The sequence below is a fragment of the Tiliqua scincoides genome, chromosome 3 (assembly GCF_035046505.1).
Source record: "Tiliqua scincoides isolate rTilSci1 chromosome 3, rTilSci1.hap2, whole genome shotgun sequence".
Classification (NCBI taxonomy): Eukaryota; Metazoa; Chordata; class Lepidosauria; order Squamata; family Scincidae; genus Tiliqua; species Tiliqua scincoides.
In genome coordinates, this window is record NC_089823.1 from 133,333,902 (window position 1) to 133,352,236 (window position 18,335).

Consider the following 18,335-nt stretch of genomic DNA (forward strand, 5'->3'; position numbering starts at 1 on the left):
CCACCAGAGAGAGCAGAGAACAGACTGTCTGCAGCAGGCACAGAAGTGCCAGTTGCAGGTGGTCCATTCTCTGCCCTCGGTTGTAGTCCATGGGGGAGTGCTCACTTGGGAGATAATTCCCCACGGACTACTAGAGAGGGCAGAGAAGAGACTGCCCACAACTGATATTGCATGTGGTCCACAATGATTGCAATTTTTGCTTCAGTGGTCCAGGACCTCCTAAAGGTTGGGAAGCACTGGTCTAATGTTAAGTTCTCAATTTCAGGGGAGGGGGCACTTAAGCCTAGGATAGGAATTCTTTGGTCTCTGGAATTGAGCTGACCTACCACTAAATCTGGACTCTATGTTTTTTTGCCTTGGGAGAGATAAAATACTGCTGCTGACAAAATCATACCCTTCACTCCTACTGACCTATGCAGAAAATACTGCATATGACCTTCTACATTTGTTGAACCTACAATAGACTAAGAGAGCCACATTTTCCCTGTACAATTAGACAAAAAGCTTCTAATTGAAGAACGCTTCCAATACACAGCAAAGAAGTCTTGGGCTGTCTCTGATCCTTGGCACCAGTACCTATAATCAAAGCTGGATCCTTCCTGTTTAGGGAGATGATGCCTTGTCCCATCAAACCCTATCTGTACTGTGATGCTGGGCTATGTATTCTCCTTGCGACAGATGTGCCGTTATTGGCTTGCGCTATCGCACCCTCTTCAAATACAAAAATCAAGCATTAACTAGGTTCAGGATTTAGACAGCAGTGAAAGCAAATTATGTATCTCTGGAACTGGAAGGAGAGTGATACCTCTTCATGTCTGCACACTCTTCTCTTCATATAAATATCTTCCCTGAGCCCGATTTCCTACATGCTTTTGGTAATAAGTGTCCCAAGGCTGTTGCTTCTCTCTCCTTCATCTGGATATGTCAGGTTAAAAAAAATGAAAAACAAAGCCCCAAGCTCAAAGTCAAAATCCAAGTCCTTAAACTGGTTCAACTCAACTGCATTCCCCAAACTTTCACTGCCATACCACATCTCCTGGCTTTATAGGTGTGATGCAAAATGTGTGGTATCAGCGATGTCTCAAGTATTGTGGTGGTGGAGGAAAAGTACAGATTTAAATAAGTTTTCGGAGGTGGGGTGGGAAATGTGGAATTTGAAATTTAAGTTGCTTCTGAGTCTGGAAAGATTTTGAAATACTGATGCTAGAACCTAGTGGCTGCGAGTTGTAAATGCTGATGAAATTACCTTGGGACTACTTTCTTGCAGTGAAATGTGCTCAGAGTCGCCCAGCCTTTTTTGCAGAGAGACTTTATCATGCCATGAAAGGAGCTGGCACAGATGATTCTGCCCTTGTTCGAATTGTTGTCACTCGCAGTGAGGTAAGAACAATAAGTATGGCATGGGTCTTTTGATGCAATGTAGACGTTCAGTGTCTAATCTGCCTATATTCATTGCGTCTTTCCTGCATGGTGTCCAAATGGGAGTTCTTTAAGCAGCTAACTTTATGCATTTGCTTTTTTTTGTGTGGAGACTGCAATGTTTAATTGGGTAAACTGGACTAATTAGGCAGCAGTTCAAAAAAGAAAATTCTCCTCTCAAGGTAGGAAGGCAGCTAGTTCTGCTGAGAAGACAAAGTCTCCAGACATACATGGGAGGAGAAAGGGCTTTGCCTTTCACTCTGCAGATGACTTCCTGCTTTTGTGGCAGGGCAGTGTCAGAGACCCAATAAGAATCTTTTCCTGTCCCAGATCACTGAGATTCGGTCTCTCCTTTGCAATGGCCATTCATTGAGCTTGAAGCCCAATACTTTGCACAAAGAGATATCTGTTCCTTCTGGTTCCTTGCCCGATTTTGATTAGCAAAATAAATTGTAGAAAATAAGAGAATTCATGCAAATGTTCTGCAAATTCTCTTGCAGAACAGAGAATTGGCTTGCCTATGGATAATTCAACTTGTTCACTTTAAAGCAGCTCCTACTTCCTCTCTAGAATCGGGTGCTACAGATGTAGCAATAACTAACCTCTTTAAAAGTCATATAGCTGCTATCTACCTGGTAGTCAGTTATTCTTACCTTTGTATTCATCAAGGCAGCCTCCTCCTCTTTGCACTGGCTTTGAAGAAGCTTATAAGACACTAAGGATTTTAATTGCTGTTTATAAGATGACTCAACTTTGTTTTGTTTTGACACAGATTGACCTTGTACAAATCAAACAGATGTTCACACAGATGTACCAGAAGACTTTGGGCACGATGATATCAAGTGACACAAGCGGGGACTACAGACGTTTGCTCTTGGCCATTGTTGGGCAATAGAGAACAGTCTAAGAAAATACTTAGGAAAGAGCCAACTATTGCATATAAGAGTGTGTTACTGTAGACAATGCAAACAAATATGCTTTAACAAATTATTTGAATGGCCTTTTTGCACATAATTGCCTTAATTTAGCACATGTACTTTACAATGTCAGATACGACTTGCTGTCAGTGAGAGTTATTCTTTTTGATTATGAACTATAGACAAACAGTGTAAGCAGTATCTCTTATGTGGAAATGTTTATATATATAATCTTCTATATGGAGGGTGTTGCACATGCAAGTTAAGTCATTGTGTAGGAAACTCATCATATGTAAAATTGCACTTAGAAAATCAGATGAGTGTCAAATAAACCCTCAACACATCCACGTCTACTTTCTACATACAGAAATGTTAGGATGTCAGAAGGAAACACTAGTTTCACTAGTGCAAAAAAGCATTGCTAGATATAGGAGCCTGCTAACACAAAGCTATAGTCCTAAAAAGCAAAATATTTAGAAGAAGGATTTAGATACTTTCTAGGTACATTCATCTTCTCTTCTGCTAGAGCAGGGGTGCCCAAACCCCGGCCCTGGGGCCACATGTGGCCCTCGAGGCCTCTCAATGCGGCCCTCAAGGAGCCCCGTCTTCAATGAGCCTCTGGCCTTCCAGAGATTTGTTGTAGCCCACACTGGCCCAACACAACTGCTCTCAGCGTAAAGGCAACTGTTTGACCTCTTTGCGTGAGCTGTGGGATGAGGGTTTCCTCCACTGCTTGCTGTTTCATGTCTGTGATGCAGTAGCAGCAGCAAAGGAAAGGCCAGCCTTCCTTTGTGCAAGGCCTGTTATAGGCTTTGAGCTATTGCAAGACCATTCATTCATTCATATAAGTTCATCTTTAATATATTCATTTATGTAAACTTATGTAAATTTATTCAAATTTTAAATGTAAATTCTTTTTTTTCCCTGGCCCCCAACGCAGCATCAGAGAGATGATGTGGCCCTCCTGCCAAAAACTTTGGACACCCCTGCACTAGAGCATGCAGAGTGATAACTAAATACAAAAATCTATATAAAGAAGTTAATTGGGCAATTAGGGAAAGAAGCTGTTTTTAAAAATATAATGAATGGTGTTTGTCAGCTGTGTATGTTTTAGATCAGCAGTTCCCAAACTGTGGGTTCAGGACCCAGCAGTGGGTCATGACCCAATTTTTGTTGGCACGTGGAACTGTGACAGGGCAGATGAGGCTATATGCATCAAGGGTTAAACAAGCTGCTACTTTGGCAGGGAGGAGCACTGCTGCCAAATCACTACAGCAGCACCTTGACATTTATAAATCAGAACAGTCTCTAGGGCCTTTGGGAACCACTGCTGTAGATCAGTGGTTATCAAACTTTTCAGGAGTCTTACTCCCAAGGGAAGTGTGGGAGTGAGGACAGCAAGCAATCTCCAGGATCGTGTTGCTAACGGGGGTGAAAGTGGGGTGTGGGGAGCTCCATGCAGTCCTCCACAGGGCTCCACGAGGCTTAGAACATTGAGGAAGTTGCTGTGCAAACTCTTTTCAATGACCTAAACCTCCGGGGGGACGGGCCTGCAGAGTGCTGCATGGGGCTCCCCATACCCTGCTCATCCCATTTGCTCCTGGGGATTGCTTCACTGTCCTCATCCCCTCCCCCACCCCTAAAAGGGACTGGGGGAGCTTTACATGAGCTGGTGGGTTACAGCCCACCAGTTTGACAATAGCTGCTTTAGCTGTCCTCCCATAGTAGATCAGTAATGGTGGACAAGCTTTCCCAGAAGAGAGGAAGCTGTGTTATACTAAGGCTACAATCCTATACACACATACCTGGGACTAGGTCCCATTGAACTTAATGGGCCTTACCTCTGAGTAGATGTGCATAGGATTAGGCTAAACTACTGTTGTCAAGTTTAGGACTTTCCTCCTTCTAACGTGAGAACCTTTGCACTAAAAACAATCAGGGATTGATCCTAGGCCCTTCTCACTAAAGTATGCACTCCTTTGTTTCAGACCAGCCTGGCTGACAATGACAATGATAACAAGGTATGCTTCTCCATAAGGATTATAGCCATTTGCTTCCCTATGAGTCAGTGCAGTAGGCATATAAAAAAGAAAAACATTGGTTAGTAGAACCAAGTGTACTTGTTGGTAATCTCTTCCTCTTCTGATGGAGTTTGAAAAGAGACTGCATAACAATTGGGAAAAAAAACAGAACCTGTGGTTAAGGCATTGACTATAATACAAAACAGAAGACATGTAAAGGAAAAGCCTTTCCTAGCCTTTAGTATATGCAGACTGTTCTGCAAATTTAGCCAAAAGCTAAATGCCATGAAGATCTAATTATGAGAAATAGTTGAAGTTTAAGGCAGTTTCCTTTAGAGCCAAAATCAGTTCCTTTTCACACAGGACAATCTACTTCCTACAGCTGGATGAAACTGTTTCTGTGCTTTTTGAAAGCCAGTCAATAATGCTTCACTGTTACTATTACTAATAATCATGCTCTTTTATAACTTTGCCTGCATTCTTGAGTATGTATCCTCTTCTCTCTAGCATAATAACCCACAGTTTTTACTTCCTGATACCAACAGCGTCTTGTAGAAACATGCACAACACCAAGAACTTTAATCTGTAAGAAGAAGCAGCATCCAATGAGAACAGTAAATGGTTTTTCATATCTATTGACTACATAGGTGTTGGTTCTAAGAACTGTGATCCTCCCCCTTTTATGGAAAAGATTTTTCAAAGGAAGGGTTTCAAGGATTTCCTCTGTTTAAACTCCCATGCTGCTTCCAAGGCTGTTCCCAAGAGTTTCTTGACTCTCAGGAATAGCTTGGAGAGAAGAGGGGGGCTCACATGGCTGTATTTGACAGCACCACTTTTGAAAATCCAAAGCCCTCATTTTTAGAGTTTCTAATTTATAAAAAAAATTGTCATCTTCCTCCTCTCATATTCAGAGAGATTAGATGAGACAAATTTAAAAAGATTATGAGACTGTTGATCAGCAACCAAAAAAAAAAACTATAAATACTAAACAGGAAAACTAAAGCCACATCATGGGTAGCATTTACACCATGGCAGCAAAGGCTTGCTGAAAAAGACAAGTTTAAGTGTTTACAGTTGACTGTCCATGAGAGGGAGCCTGCCATACTAGATAGATGGCCGTCTGGCTTGTGTAATTCCAACATCTACTGTAGAGTAGCGCAATCCTAGCACATATATAAAACAGGAAGGGAATCAACTCTCATGCCATTATGGACAGCTGGTATGCATGTCTGGATCCCTGCTTTTACAATCATACTCAAGTCCCCCAAGATGTACATGCCTATGAGCATGCATCATGCAGAACAGAGTTGGTATGAGGGATAAAATATGGACTGAAGCAGTCCCACTAACAAAATCTAGTGTACTTGGAAGGCTTACTTATACAACAAAACACAATCACCATTGTGTTGTCTACAATGATAAGAATACATACCCTTTCTTGGAGTGATATCTGTCACCATAGAACAGGCTCCTCCAAACCTCAGCCCAGGAGCCTGATCCAGGGTTTGGTGAAAGCCTTCTGCACCATAAGTGAACTCCACACAGTTCTTATCCTGAATAAATACGGGCACCAAGATGCTCTGGGCAGTTGCATCTGCCCAGAGATCCCACTGCACAGCCTTGTGAGACGTCAGGCAAAAGACACGACTGCCCAGAGCACCCCAATACCAAGATCTACTCAGGATAAGAGCTGCACAGAGGCAGAACGGAAACCTCTGGTCTGGACAGGGACCAGTTTTGTCAGATAGCGGTTGCAAGTTTAGCAACCGCTGCCATATAAAATAGTGTTGACATGTGTATGAAGCCTCCCTGCTTCAGCTCAACATGTCTGTTACCAAAATGAACCTAGGAGGCTTAGCTTACCTACCATGCATTGCCAAAATAAGCCACACACTTCACACAAGTTATTTGAAAACAAACCAAAACACTACATTGTATGCAGGTTTTTCTGCCAATCCTTGCTGCCTTTCAAATGTAACTTTCTGTTGCGATTTTTGAGACTGTTCAAACTTAAAAAAATACAACTGTGTACCCCACTGAACTTCTTGTACTTGATTAACTATACACAGGTATGATTTTTAAAACTAATTCCTTTATAGTGTTGATCCAAATAAGTGCATTTTCTAATAAAGTGATTCAGTATTTAAAAAAAAAAAAGACACACCCACACACACCATTCCGAGCCATGGCCCATCATGCACAACATTTATTGTGTGCCCTTTTTATAAAATATTTGAATGGTTTAAAACATGCCTCAAATTGCCAACTTAGACAGGGATATGTACAGGCTGTGCTTTGTGCAAACAGATGTAATCCTTTGACTTGAGATTCAAATTGTTTCCATGGGATGAAAAAAGCAAGTAACAAAATGTCAAAAGAATAAAAGTGAAGCGGCATATGACTATAGTTCATTATTTGTGAAATCAGCACATGGTTTCAATTTTATTTTAACCAAGTAGTTCAATAACTATCAAAAACATATCATGCATTGATGTCATATTTCACTAACATCTTACTGCTGAACAAATTACGCATTGCATGGCCAAACACAAATTCATTATTTTACAGAACTAAGAACATATTTGCAGCCACTCAGCTCCATGATTATTAGCTATTTAAGCAACTTGGATGCAATGAACTAAATATCCATAACATCTACATAACCGATAAGATGTTTTTTCCTGTACATCATGGGTCTATATATTAAATATTTGCAAAATGAAACAATGCATATTCAAAATACAAAGCCAAGCTTTACAGATTTGATATGAATCAAATTTACTTTAAATGCAATGTACAAAGTTCAGTTAGAATTACTTTAAAATTAACTATTTTATACTGTTAGACTTTCAGTTAACATTCAAGTGTGGGGCAATCTCAAAAAATTGGGCAATTTTAATCTAAATTAAAGTATTTTTCAAAACTTATGTTCAAGTAATAAACATTTCTATATAGAAATTTTCTGATAAGTCTTAATTAAAAAATGTTGAACATTATACAGAATTAACAGGAATACACCCGAGGTTTGCATTTCACATAATTGCTAAAGATTTTTGGCATTTTTTTCTTTTATTTAAAAACAGATTTGTCTACAGCCTCAGCTTTCTACTTTAAGACCATTGTAAAACTATTGTTCAAAAACATTTCTTAAGACCATTAAATAAATAGTTCTTAGGGATGCATCAGAATGTCCGATTAGAAAACAAAACACACCGCCATCTAACTCTATTTTGAAAGGACAATCCCATTCTGTAAACATAAAAAGTGTTGACGATAAAAAAGTAACATGCTAGTCTATATGGTGCTTTAGTGAGAACAGCTGAATCTTGTCCCCAGATCTCTCCTCCAGACTTCAGGTATGACAACAGATGGCCAATATCCAAGTCATCACTTCTAAGAGAGTGGTCATCATCTCCAAAGCATCCTCACTTGTGGTTTCACTTTATGTAAAGCATGTGGCCTTGATCTCCTGGGGTGTTTTGGCTACTGTCATAATCAAGCAGCAGTCCTCTAGGAATTCTCAGGCAAGACGAAAGGTAAGTAAATAAAGCAGAAGCAGATCTGGTCGTCACTGTGCATTGTTGTTGCCAGTTCCATTGTTTCCATTGGCATTTGTTGCATTCACAGAATTTATGCCATCCTGCAGAAGAGCATCTTTTCTTGGTGGCATTCGCTCATTAATCCTATCCAGACCTTTTGCCTCTTCAAAACTGCAGATTCTATGTTGTGGAGAGAATCCTCGTATCGCTTAATAAAATGCAAATTCAACATGTCAATAATGGGAAAAAATACTTGACAATTCTAAATAATTGCAATTAAAAAATATGCAAAAGACTCCAAACAGCCAGGAAGGAAGAATAAATGTGATTTTATGTGCTTACACCTCTCATTAAAAATGGGCACAGTCCTCAGGTAAGCCTCCTTATCATGAGTGATAGTAGTACCAATGGATCATGCTCAGAACCTCTACCTTTTCTCTAGCCATATCATATCAATAGAAATTTCAGCTTGAATCCATTTGGCTGTTGCTGCGTATTCCTAACTAGTCAAAAAACAAAAATGTTAACATCTGAACCAGCAAATATGCAAATTATGGCTATGAATATCCATACTATCCAGATGACTTACTAAAAAAGCAAATAACCTCTAGAACTTAGGAAGTCACCCAGACGGTGCCACATGAAAACAAGGAGAGAAGCTAGGCCTCTATAAATAACACAGGTCTGCAAAAAAAATTTTTGGACAGCTGTTTTGGTTTTGTTGACTGATTCTTATGTTTTTTGGTGCGCTGAATCCAAAAACGATAGCAGTTTTGTCCTGGGACGTCAGGTTTTCGAACAAACAGGTGGTCATCGTTTTAAAAAATCTCTTAACGCAAATATTTAATTTCATGAAAAATATTAACTCATTTGCACAAATGTGGTGTTAACAAAATTAACACCACACGCAAGTAGATTGCTTGTGTAATCGTCTTTTTTTAAAACTCTAAACTTCTTTTTTAGCTTTTCCTCTTGTAGGTGACTTCCGGAAGATCCCTATACAACATCCAGCAGTAGTCAGCCATCATCGTTACACTCCATTTCCCTTGATACCTTCTTTCCATTTCTTTTATATCTTGATGGAAGCGTTCTCCCTGCTCTTCACTCACTGCTCCCAAATTTTCAGGAAAATAGTCAAGGTGTGAGTTGAGAAAATGGACTTTTAAGCTCATGGAGCAACCAAGCTTGTGGAACGCTTTCAACATTGTTTCCACCATTTCCTTGTAATTTGGGTCCTTTTGGTTTCCCAAAAAGTTATTTATGACCACAGTAAAGGCAACCCACGCTTCTTTTTGAGTTGGAGTCATTGAACTGATGAAGTCTTTGTCAGATATGAGTTTTCTAATATCCGGGCCAACAAAAAAACCCTCTTTCAGTTTTGCCTCCGTTAAACCTGGAAACTTGGATCCCAAGTACTTGAAGCATTCGCTATCTTTGGGAAGTGCCTTAACAAATTGCTTCATTAATCCTAATTTTATATGGAGTGGTGGTAATAAAACCTTCTCAGGGGGTACCAATGTATCTCTGAGAACATTCTTTTCACCAACAACTAGACTTCTTGGTGGCCAATTTTTTTGCTTCCAGTGATTTTGTCGGTCTCTACTGTCCCATAAACATAGAAAACAAGGGTATTTGGTGTACCCAGCTTGTTGTCCCAGCAGCATACACAATACTTTTAAATCCCCACATACCAACCAGTTTTGGTTTTGATAACCCACTTTCTTGAGTACCAACTCCACGTTCTCATAAGTCTCCTTCAAGTACACCAAATGAGCAACAGGAATGGACGCATAATGGCCACCATTGTGAAGTAAAACTGCTTTTAAGCTTCTTTTGGAAGAGTCAGTGAAAAGCCTCCATTCAGAAGAATCATACTAAATGTGGAACTGAGCCATCAACCCCTCTAAATCAGAACAAAACACCAAATTGCCCTCATGAAAAAAGTAAGACAGAAAGTCTTTTCCCGATGTCTGTACCATGCAAAAGATGTACCTTCTATCAACAAATTTTTGCTTTTACATGTATTTTCATGTTTTTGGGAGCACTGGCAGTGAAAATAAATTTGTTTTTCCATGTTCAGTTTTTTTTCCCCAAGTATGGTGAATTTGAAATTTAGCGATTTCCAGCTACCTGTTTGACCAAGGCACGTTTCGATTGTGAAAAAACCTGACGTCGCAGGAAAAAACGGTGGTCATTTTCGAATTCAGCGCACCAAAAAACATAAGAATCAGATAAAATTATGAAAACAGCTTTTTGGTTGCAGACCTGTGTAATTTAAATAGGCAACAGCCCTTTTTAGTATGAATATTGTTAAGAGAACTTATGCATGTACTGTACTCTTTATTGCAAGGACTATAGAACTGTGGAAACTGCACAATTATGCCAAATTATTTGTTTCTTTTCCCATTATATCATTGTACTGTACTTTGAAAAGACAATCCCATTCTGTGAGCCTAAAATGTGGCAGTAGTTATTTTAGAAAGCAAGATTCTGGCCTATACAGTGTTTGGAAAAGAACATGTATATACAGAAGTTTCTCTGAAGATTTTGGAGATAATCTGGACGGGGGGGGGGGTGAGCCAGTCAGATAAGATTAAAGTCTCTGGGCTATTTCACATGCTACAGAACAAAATACACAATTTAACATAGTATATACCACAACTTTGCAAATTAGTAGACAACTTTTTTTTAGTAGCTCATTTGTACATGCACACACATGCAAACTTCCATCATTTGTGGTACACCAGTGGTCCTATAAATAAACAAAAATACAAAAGCTCACAAACCACCTCCTTTCTTCCCATTTCTAGAAGTTGGTTGCCTGAAGACCACTCTCAATTGCCATAGGTGTGGTAATTGTACAAGTCTGATGTACTCACTTCTATCTGATAGTATATAAGCATTTCCTGCCCAGAAACACATTGAGTTAAGAGTCAAAATCTGAAATACTTGTTTCTGCAAAGAACATGGTTTAAATATGCATAGCAGGAACATGCTAAATTTTAAACATGGAGCTGTTTTTACTCCGTGTCTAAAATTTCAAACATTTCTAAACAATGTCTAATGTTTGAAGCTGCCGTTAGACTTAACTTGTACTCAATAGTGGCTTGTCCAAGTTCCAAAAAAAAAAAAAAATCACAGCAACTTCCCTAGATATCTTTCTTTACTGTTCTGTATTTAGAAAGTGGAACAAGTTGCCCAGGAATCAGCCCTTAAGGCAGCGGTTCTCACACGTTTAGCACTGGGACCACTTTTTAGAATGAGAATCTGTCAGGACGTACCGGAAGTGATATTATGACCAGAAGTGACATCATCAAGCAGGAAAATTTCTAACAATCCTAGGCTGCAATCCTACCCATACTTACCCAAGTGTAAGTCCCACTGACTATCATTGTTAAAAGAATATACATAGTAGCTTGTTAAAAGTTCAGGTCTGTAACATTTCCCCAAATGCAGTCACATCAAGTCTAGTATATTAAAAATAAAATATTGAAATGAATGGGGACCCACCTGAAACTGGCTCAGGACCCACCTAGTGGGTCCCAACCCACAGTTTGAGAAAAACTGCCTTAAGGTACACTACAATTGAACAGACTTTTGGAGCCCTTTTATAAATCCTATCTTTTCCACCAAGGCTGCTTCAGGCATAACAGGGTTGAAAACTCTGCACCAGACAGGCCAAATGGCAAGCTAATGGAGGCAGGGGCACCCAGTTCCTGACACCCACCTACTACCTCCTCCAACCCAATGTCTGTCTGGCAACTGGTAACATCCTCTCTTCTCATGCTGGCACACTAAGAGGATAATGGAGTGACATGGAGCTGTAAATTGTTGGAGAAGGTAAGTAGAAGATTCTATCTCTGTGCACAAGAAGAAAAAGGTTGTAGGTAGGTGACAGGCACTCACCGGTCATTGATATTGCTGGGGTTTGCATGTGTGTCTGATATGCTGCAAGTTTGGAGAGAGGTAGGGAGAGTAGCAATGGAATTTGGGGAGTAGCAGAACTGGGATGGGTTGTTTTCTGCTCTAGTTTTCTATATGGAGGGAACCCTCATACATCTCAAAGTAGAATTTGGTTTTCTTGTACTGTAAATACTTGTTTGACCAAAGCAAAACCATGTTAAGGTTCTTCTGTTCTTATTTATACTACTTAAGAGCCACTCTCTATAACATGAGTGTGATGAACCCTTCCTTTAAACTCCTTCAAATTCTACCTCCAACTTTCTTCCTTTGTATCAATCACTCCATCTGCATCAGTGGTTCTGGTCTGGCCCACATGTCCTACCCTCTCTCAGCTGCTACCTACACACAGGGTTACAAAGGGTCTTTTAATTCTTGGGCTTAACAACTTAAGCTTGTTCCTTAATGAGAAATCCTTTGCTTCTGAATGCTAAGGGTTATGCTCAGCCTATATAAAAACATAAAAGCTTTGCCAACACACTATGAATGACACGTGGGATGCAAATTGATTGCATAGATATACCCTGCTGAGTGAACCTTTCAAAAGGCAAACATTTATGAATGCAGGAGGAAATAAAAATGTATGTAGAAAGAATCTCACTAGCACTTTGCCAGTTGAGTGTTTTGCACAGTAAGGAAGAAATGGCTTTTACAGCAATGCTAAAAGGAAAAGAATATACAGTACAACTGTTAACCTGGGCAACACTGGAATACCAAAGGAAGAAAGTTGGAAGTAGAGTTTGAAGGAGTATGAGGGAAGGGTTCATCACACTCATTATATGTTACAGCCACGATCCAAAGAAGTGTTCCACATGTCCAAGGAGGCTTCAACAACCCCTATACTACAAGCCACTTTGGAAACTGAGTAGTTGCAAGAACAGTTAAGTGATGTGGCCTGGTAACCTGTTGTTCCAAAGTAAGTCTCCCTGGATCCATGGAAGCCCCCTGACATGCCTACACAGCTCTTTGAATTTTAGCCAACATATACATTTACATAATACACACCAATCAAAATCACACATAAAAAAAAGATCACATAATGAATCACAGAGAAAAAGTCTTGCACTACCATATATGTTATGGAAAGTAATGAAAAGACGCAGAGCTCGATCCAGAAAAGCACACGGCAAGATCTCTGTGTGCAGAGCAGCATATGTTATATTCTTTTCTCAACAGCAGCGGCTTCCTTGAATGGTACTGGAAGCAGCTTGCGAAACTCAAGAAGAAATTGTTCAGCAACCCCATTCAAAACATGAGGTAAAGCTACTGCCCAAAAATGTTAGAAGCAGCTAGGCTTTCAAAGTTCAAGCCCAAGCTTAAAAGAGACCTGCTGGATTGGAGGGAACATTAAAAGATGGTGTTATCAGTGGAAATGAGACAAACATACACATTCTGAAGATCAGATGCAGCACATGCATGCTGTTACACAAAAAGAAAAGGAAAAAAGAACACAGGCTTACTTCACAATAAAAAAACTCTGAAATAGTAAAGGCACTGACAAAATGAAATGTGACATATAACACGTGAATCAACATATAGATTCATCTCTGATTGCACAAACTGAACTTAATCATGCCCCACAGAGCAGACTTTTAATTTCCCTCCCAGACATCACAGATCCCTGCTGGTAGTGAAGACTCTGAGACCATACCTTTTTCAGCCTCAATTGCCTCTACTGTGGCTGTACAGAAGTTAGCAGATGCATGCAAAATGAATGAGAAAGATGAAGAGTGTAATATCACATAGCAGAAAAGGTTGCGACTAATATTATACTAGTAATTTATGTTCTTTTAAAGTCATGTTTTTTTAAAAAAAAACTTTTGGTTTTGATGGATTTTGAAATATCAAATTCAAAAAAGCTGTTAACTTGAGTTCCCAAAAACATCGACAAGGTTTAAAGGTATAATTTGTGGACTTTTTGTCTTTACTATACTCCACAGTGCTATCAAGTATTCCAATAAAGTTTTCAATGTTTTGTTACTGAGACAAAATGATAATTTAAAACGTAAGTTTCATCATGAATAGTTGCTTCTTTCATATATACATACACCAAAATGTAACCATTTCCCATGCAAGCCAGGAAGACAAACCTTTGCACTTTCATAGTTGGGCTGCAGGCAGCAATATGAAAACCTCAACCTTTCAGAATTTTTAATGGGAGGCCTCCTTCACTCAAACTTTTAAAAGTGTTTTTAAATTGAATTTTAATACATTTCATTGAAGCTGGGGGGTGTGAAGTCACTACAAATCTGGGAGAAGATTAGTATCTTCCAGATTAACAAGTACAAATCTGGGAGAAGATTCTGGATTTTCAAAGAAACTTGGGGAACCCTTTCCCCACTCAAATTTAATACATTAAAGAATTTATCTCCTAGTGGAGGAAAATATTATTAATATATGTGACAAATATAATCAACCTCTTACACTTCACTATCACTCAGGTGGTTTGCCAATTGAAATATCTGCCCTGCATTCTCAGGTAGAAAGAAACTGCAAGTTCTTCACCACATCTTTTAAGATGGTTCTTAGTAGCCGAACACTATTTCACACAGTAAGACCCATTATTAGTCCTCCTTAATATCCACAAGTGAAAAAGATGAAAATGCCATCTAACAATTCTCCTGTACAAACTTTATTTGGGGGAAATGTTACTTCGCAAGAAGGAGCACAGTTACTCTTGCTCAACTTCTCTGTCTGTCAATAAGAGCTTTCATAGGAGAGGTCCAAGATACATTGGAACAACTGACTTTTCAGGCCTCTCTATGCAGTATAGCCACTTCGATACTACAAAGACCGAGGCAGTCCTTCGCTGAAGGAAGGAATAATCATGGCCCAGCCTAGGGAACTGCAGTTTGTAAAAAATGGGTAGAATGATTGTGACATTAGCACAAACATCAGATAATATTAATTGCTTGCATGCGGATGGGGCAATACAAATCCTTTAAGATCAAGTTAACAGAGCATTTCCATACATCACCATCAGACTAAGCATTCCAAGGTTGTTGCGCAATGTATAAAAGCAAATTAAGTTTGCATACTCAGTGCAAGAGAAGAAAATTTACAGTAAACTTAATGCAGACTAAATTCGACCACATTATTATCTGGTTTTAAGTCTTCATTAAAACTGAGAATGTTTATTAACATGTTTCCTTAGCATATTTCATGTCTTAAATGGCAAACATCTGAGTGTTCCCTCTAAGACAACCAGTGTTAGATAAAGTCATTACAATCTCAGAAAGACAAACAGCCCAGTCCCTAAGTTGCCCCAGCACTCAGAGGAGGAACGATGCCAAAGGTTGCCCCTGCAACCTATGGGGCCGGGGCAGGCACTGGAGTCTCCTCAGGGTAAGGGAATGTTGTTCCCTTACCCCATGTAAAGGCTCTGTGACCCCAATTAGTTTCCTCGGAGCTGTGTCAGCTATTTTGCTGGCAGAGAACTGAGAAGGCCTGTGTTGTGCTTTCTGACCTGGGAGGGGGCACAGGATACGGCAGCAGAGTCAGTCATCACCCACACTCCCCTCCCAAACCTGATCATCCCTCCAGCCCACCTCCCCCACCCAGTTTTGCCCCCTCCTCACCTCAGCCGCCCTCCCTCTGCACCCAAAAGCCTCACCATTGGCCGGCGGGAAGACATACCACTGAAGCCTCTCCAGAGTCATTTTCTTGGTGCTGATGCCCATGCCAACTGGCATTGGCCTCAGCACCGGCCCAGCAGGCTTTCCGCCAATGCAGGAGTGCCATATGGCACTTTTGCAATGGCCGTTGCTGGGGCAGCATGGCAGCTGCTGGCATTTCCCCAGCAGAGAATCAGGTCCAAAATGCCTGTTCTATAAGGTAGTCTTCTCTTATCACCATAGTTGTTCCTCTTCTGCTGTTTACAGAACCACCTACGTGCTCATCCCCTTGAAAATGCTGTCAAAGATAACAAAGCCAACCTGCAATTCCCCAGAGTTTTAGACTTGTCAGTTTGTCATCTATGTGCAGAAGTATATTATGTGGTCCTTATACAGAGACATTTCTTTCTGCATTTTAAAAAAATAACTTACACCGATAACGATCTGCTTCAAAATGTATTTTATGTACACTTTTTTAAATTAAGAAAGTGCCTCAAAATACCTCAGGTATAGAAGCTGACTGAAATTTGAAAAACAGAGCTCAATTTTAACTTCTTTGGGCATGCCCAAACCCAAGCCCAGTAGGCTCATCTGAACCATTTTTTTCAACAGTGCTCCTCCCTCACCCTTGCCTCATGTCAACACTGCTCATAAAATTCCTTGAGTCTCCAAAGCAGCTTTTCATGCTATCTGAACTGGGTTTGGGATATGGCTATTTGAAAAGCTAAAACCCCTCCTTAACATACAGATCATGTTGCAGCATTCTCTGTGGATAAAACCTGGGTTATTCTTACTGGACACTACTAAGCTGCACACACATTTTGTTCTCACTTAAATTCCTTTGTAACACCATTGAGTCCAATGAAATAGTTACTAATGCACGTAGCTCACTTTAAGCCATCTTCCTACTATGAAGGGTGCAAGACCAATCCAGCTACAAATGCTTATGAGGGTTAAATCCCATGATTACAACAAAGCATAAAGGGAATGCTTGCACAATGCAAAAACACATATGTATATCCCAACACAAGCTGCCCTTGTGATTACCCGTATTAATCACAGATCTAATTTAAGCATGCAACGACTCCAATAAAATTACTTAGCTTCACCAGGCAAAGTAAATTACTGAGCTGAAATAGGTTATTTGTTGAAAATGCCAATCTCAATCATTGTTAGTTTGTTTGTTTGGGTACCTTTTTGATTTAAAAAAAAAACACCCTTAAAGAAATCAAACTAATATTTTGGTAATAATTCACTTGCATCTGCTTCAGAAAAGTTATCTGAATTAAAATATGACTTTGTCAGGCCTTAAGGGTTAGCAGCCCATTCCTAACAGCCTCACCCATAAGATGCAGCTGCTCTTAGCACCCCCACTCAACAGATAAAAACAATGGTGCTCAATACCATTTGAGTTATCATGATGTCACTTTTAATTATAGACAACACCATGCTGTTACTATCATTCAGGAGACATTTTGCTTTCCAGAAGAGTAAGCTAGATAACTAGCAATAACTATTAGGATATTCCTTTGTTACTAATAACAAATGTACTGTTGCTGTGCTTTTTAAATCTTCTGACACATATTAGAGAATTGCCTGATTCAACCTACTAACAATATTCATTGTGCAAACACCTTAAAACTCTATTATATTTCAGAACATATGCTAAAATTCTCATCTGAGGAATCTCCATTTCTGAAAATAAGTTTCAAAATTCTAAAGTTGCAGTCATGTTGAACATACAACATGCCTATCAACTCAGACTAGATATCCAATAAATTTTTCCCATGAGTTCTAACGACCCATAGTCATACTTAGAGAAAAACACAATATATAAGCTAGAAAATGAAAATGCAAGGCGTGTCAAAATACAAACTGAAACTAATATTTTAAATGGACCTTTGGAAAAGTGTTTTATATTACGTGAGCCCCCTTAGAGGATGAAAGGCAAGATACAAATGTCTATATAAATAAATTATAAAGAAAAAAATTGGATGATATGAAGAACATACATACCAATCGCTTTTATAGACATTCACAGATCACACACACATATAAGGACATATAAAAACTTAACTTGTAGACATGTGTCCAAAAGAAAATGCAACTTTCAAAAAACGCATTCACATAAATGCAAGGTCTTGTAAACTGAAAATTAGAAAATTTCAAATTTAAACAACTGATATTTAAGAAATAAGTGATTCTATTAAGTAGCAAAAGTAGTTATGTTTGACAGGTGATAAAATACAAAACAAAGACTATGAACTAGTAAATATCTGCTACAAAATTGCACTCAGATATTACAGTGACTGAGATAGTATAAAATATCAATACAGAAAACTAAACTGTTTTCTGGAAATTGAGGGAATGGTGTGGAAGCCCACTTTCTGTCTTGACATCTGTCACAAAAAAGTAAATGCCATACGTAGAAGGCATTTTCAAAGAGACTTGCAATATTCTTCTGGCAGCAACTTAATCAACTTTGATGAAATATTCAATGAACCAGATTACAGGTACATTTTGTGTATAGTTCTTTTTATTTTCATGCAAAAAAAGCACACTTAATAAACACCCTTTGATTTTGACTTATTTACAAGGTTTTCAATTCAGTCCCTTTATTCTCAATTGATTTTATAACAGTTACTGAATATTTTTGTTACATCAGCAATCAAAATGCATGGTGTGCAGTAGCAAATGCAGCCAACCTCAAAAATAAGGAGCTACAAAATTGCTTGTACATCAAGAGAGAGACAAGTGTCTGAGATAGTGATTAATTTTATACACACTTATACAGACATACAGCTATACCTAGAGAAAGACAGACAGATCCAAAAAGCAGCTACATCTGCAGAAGGAAACAGCAAC

At 39.1% G+C, this 18,335-nt stretch overlaps 2 protein-coding genes across 4 annotated transcripts in view; one reads left to right on the top strand and one right to left on the bottom strand.

The window, feature by feature from the left end:
• ANXA7 (annexin A7) overlaps nucleotides 1-6,758 on the top strand; it is a 31,723-nt gene extending 24,965 nt beyond the window's left edge. Inside the window, exons 12-13 of the mRNA XM_066620409.1 lie at nucleotides 1,268-1,380; nucleotides 2,192-6,758. Coding sequence (XP_066476506.1) covers nucleotides 1,268-1,380; nucleotides 2,192-2,314 — 236 coding nt within the window. The 3' untranslated portion in view covers nucleotides 2,315-6,758. The remainder of the gene's footprint in view (nucleotides 1-1,267; nucleotides 1,381-2,191) is intronic.
• Nucleotides 6,536-18,335, bottom strand: part of PPP3CB (protein phosphatase 3 catalytic subunit beta) — a 43,762-nt gene continuing 31,962 nt past the window's right edge. For 2 of the 3 annotated variants that reach the window (XM_066620407.1, XM_066620406.1), the window contains exon 13: nucleotides 6,536-8,104. In XM_066620407.1, coding sequence (XP_066476504.1) covers nucleotides 7,926-8,104 — 179 coding nt within the window. In that variant the 3' untranslated portion in view covers nucleotides 6,536-7,925. Of the gene's footprint in view, nucleotides 8,105-13,507; nucleotides 13,538-18,335 lie in introns of all 3 variants that reach the window. The other variant, XM_066620408.1, reaches the window with a different exon arrangement.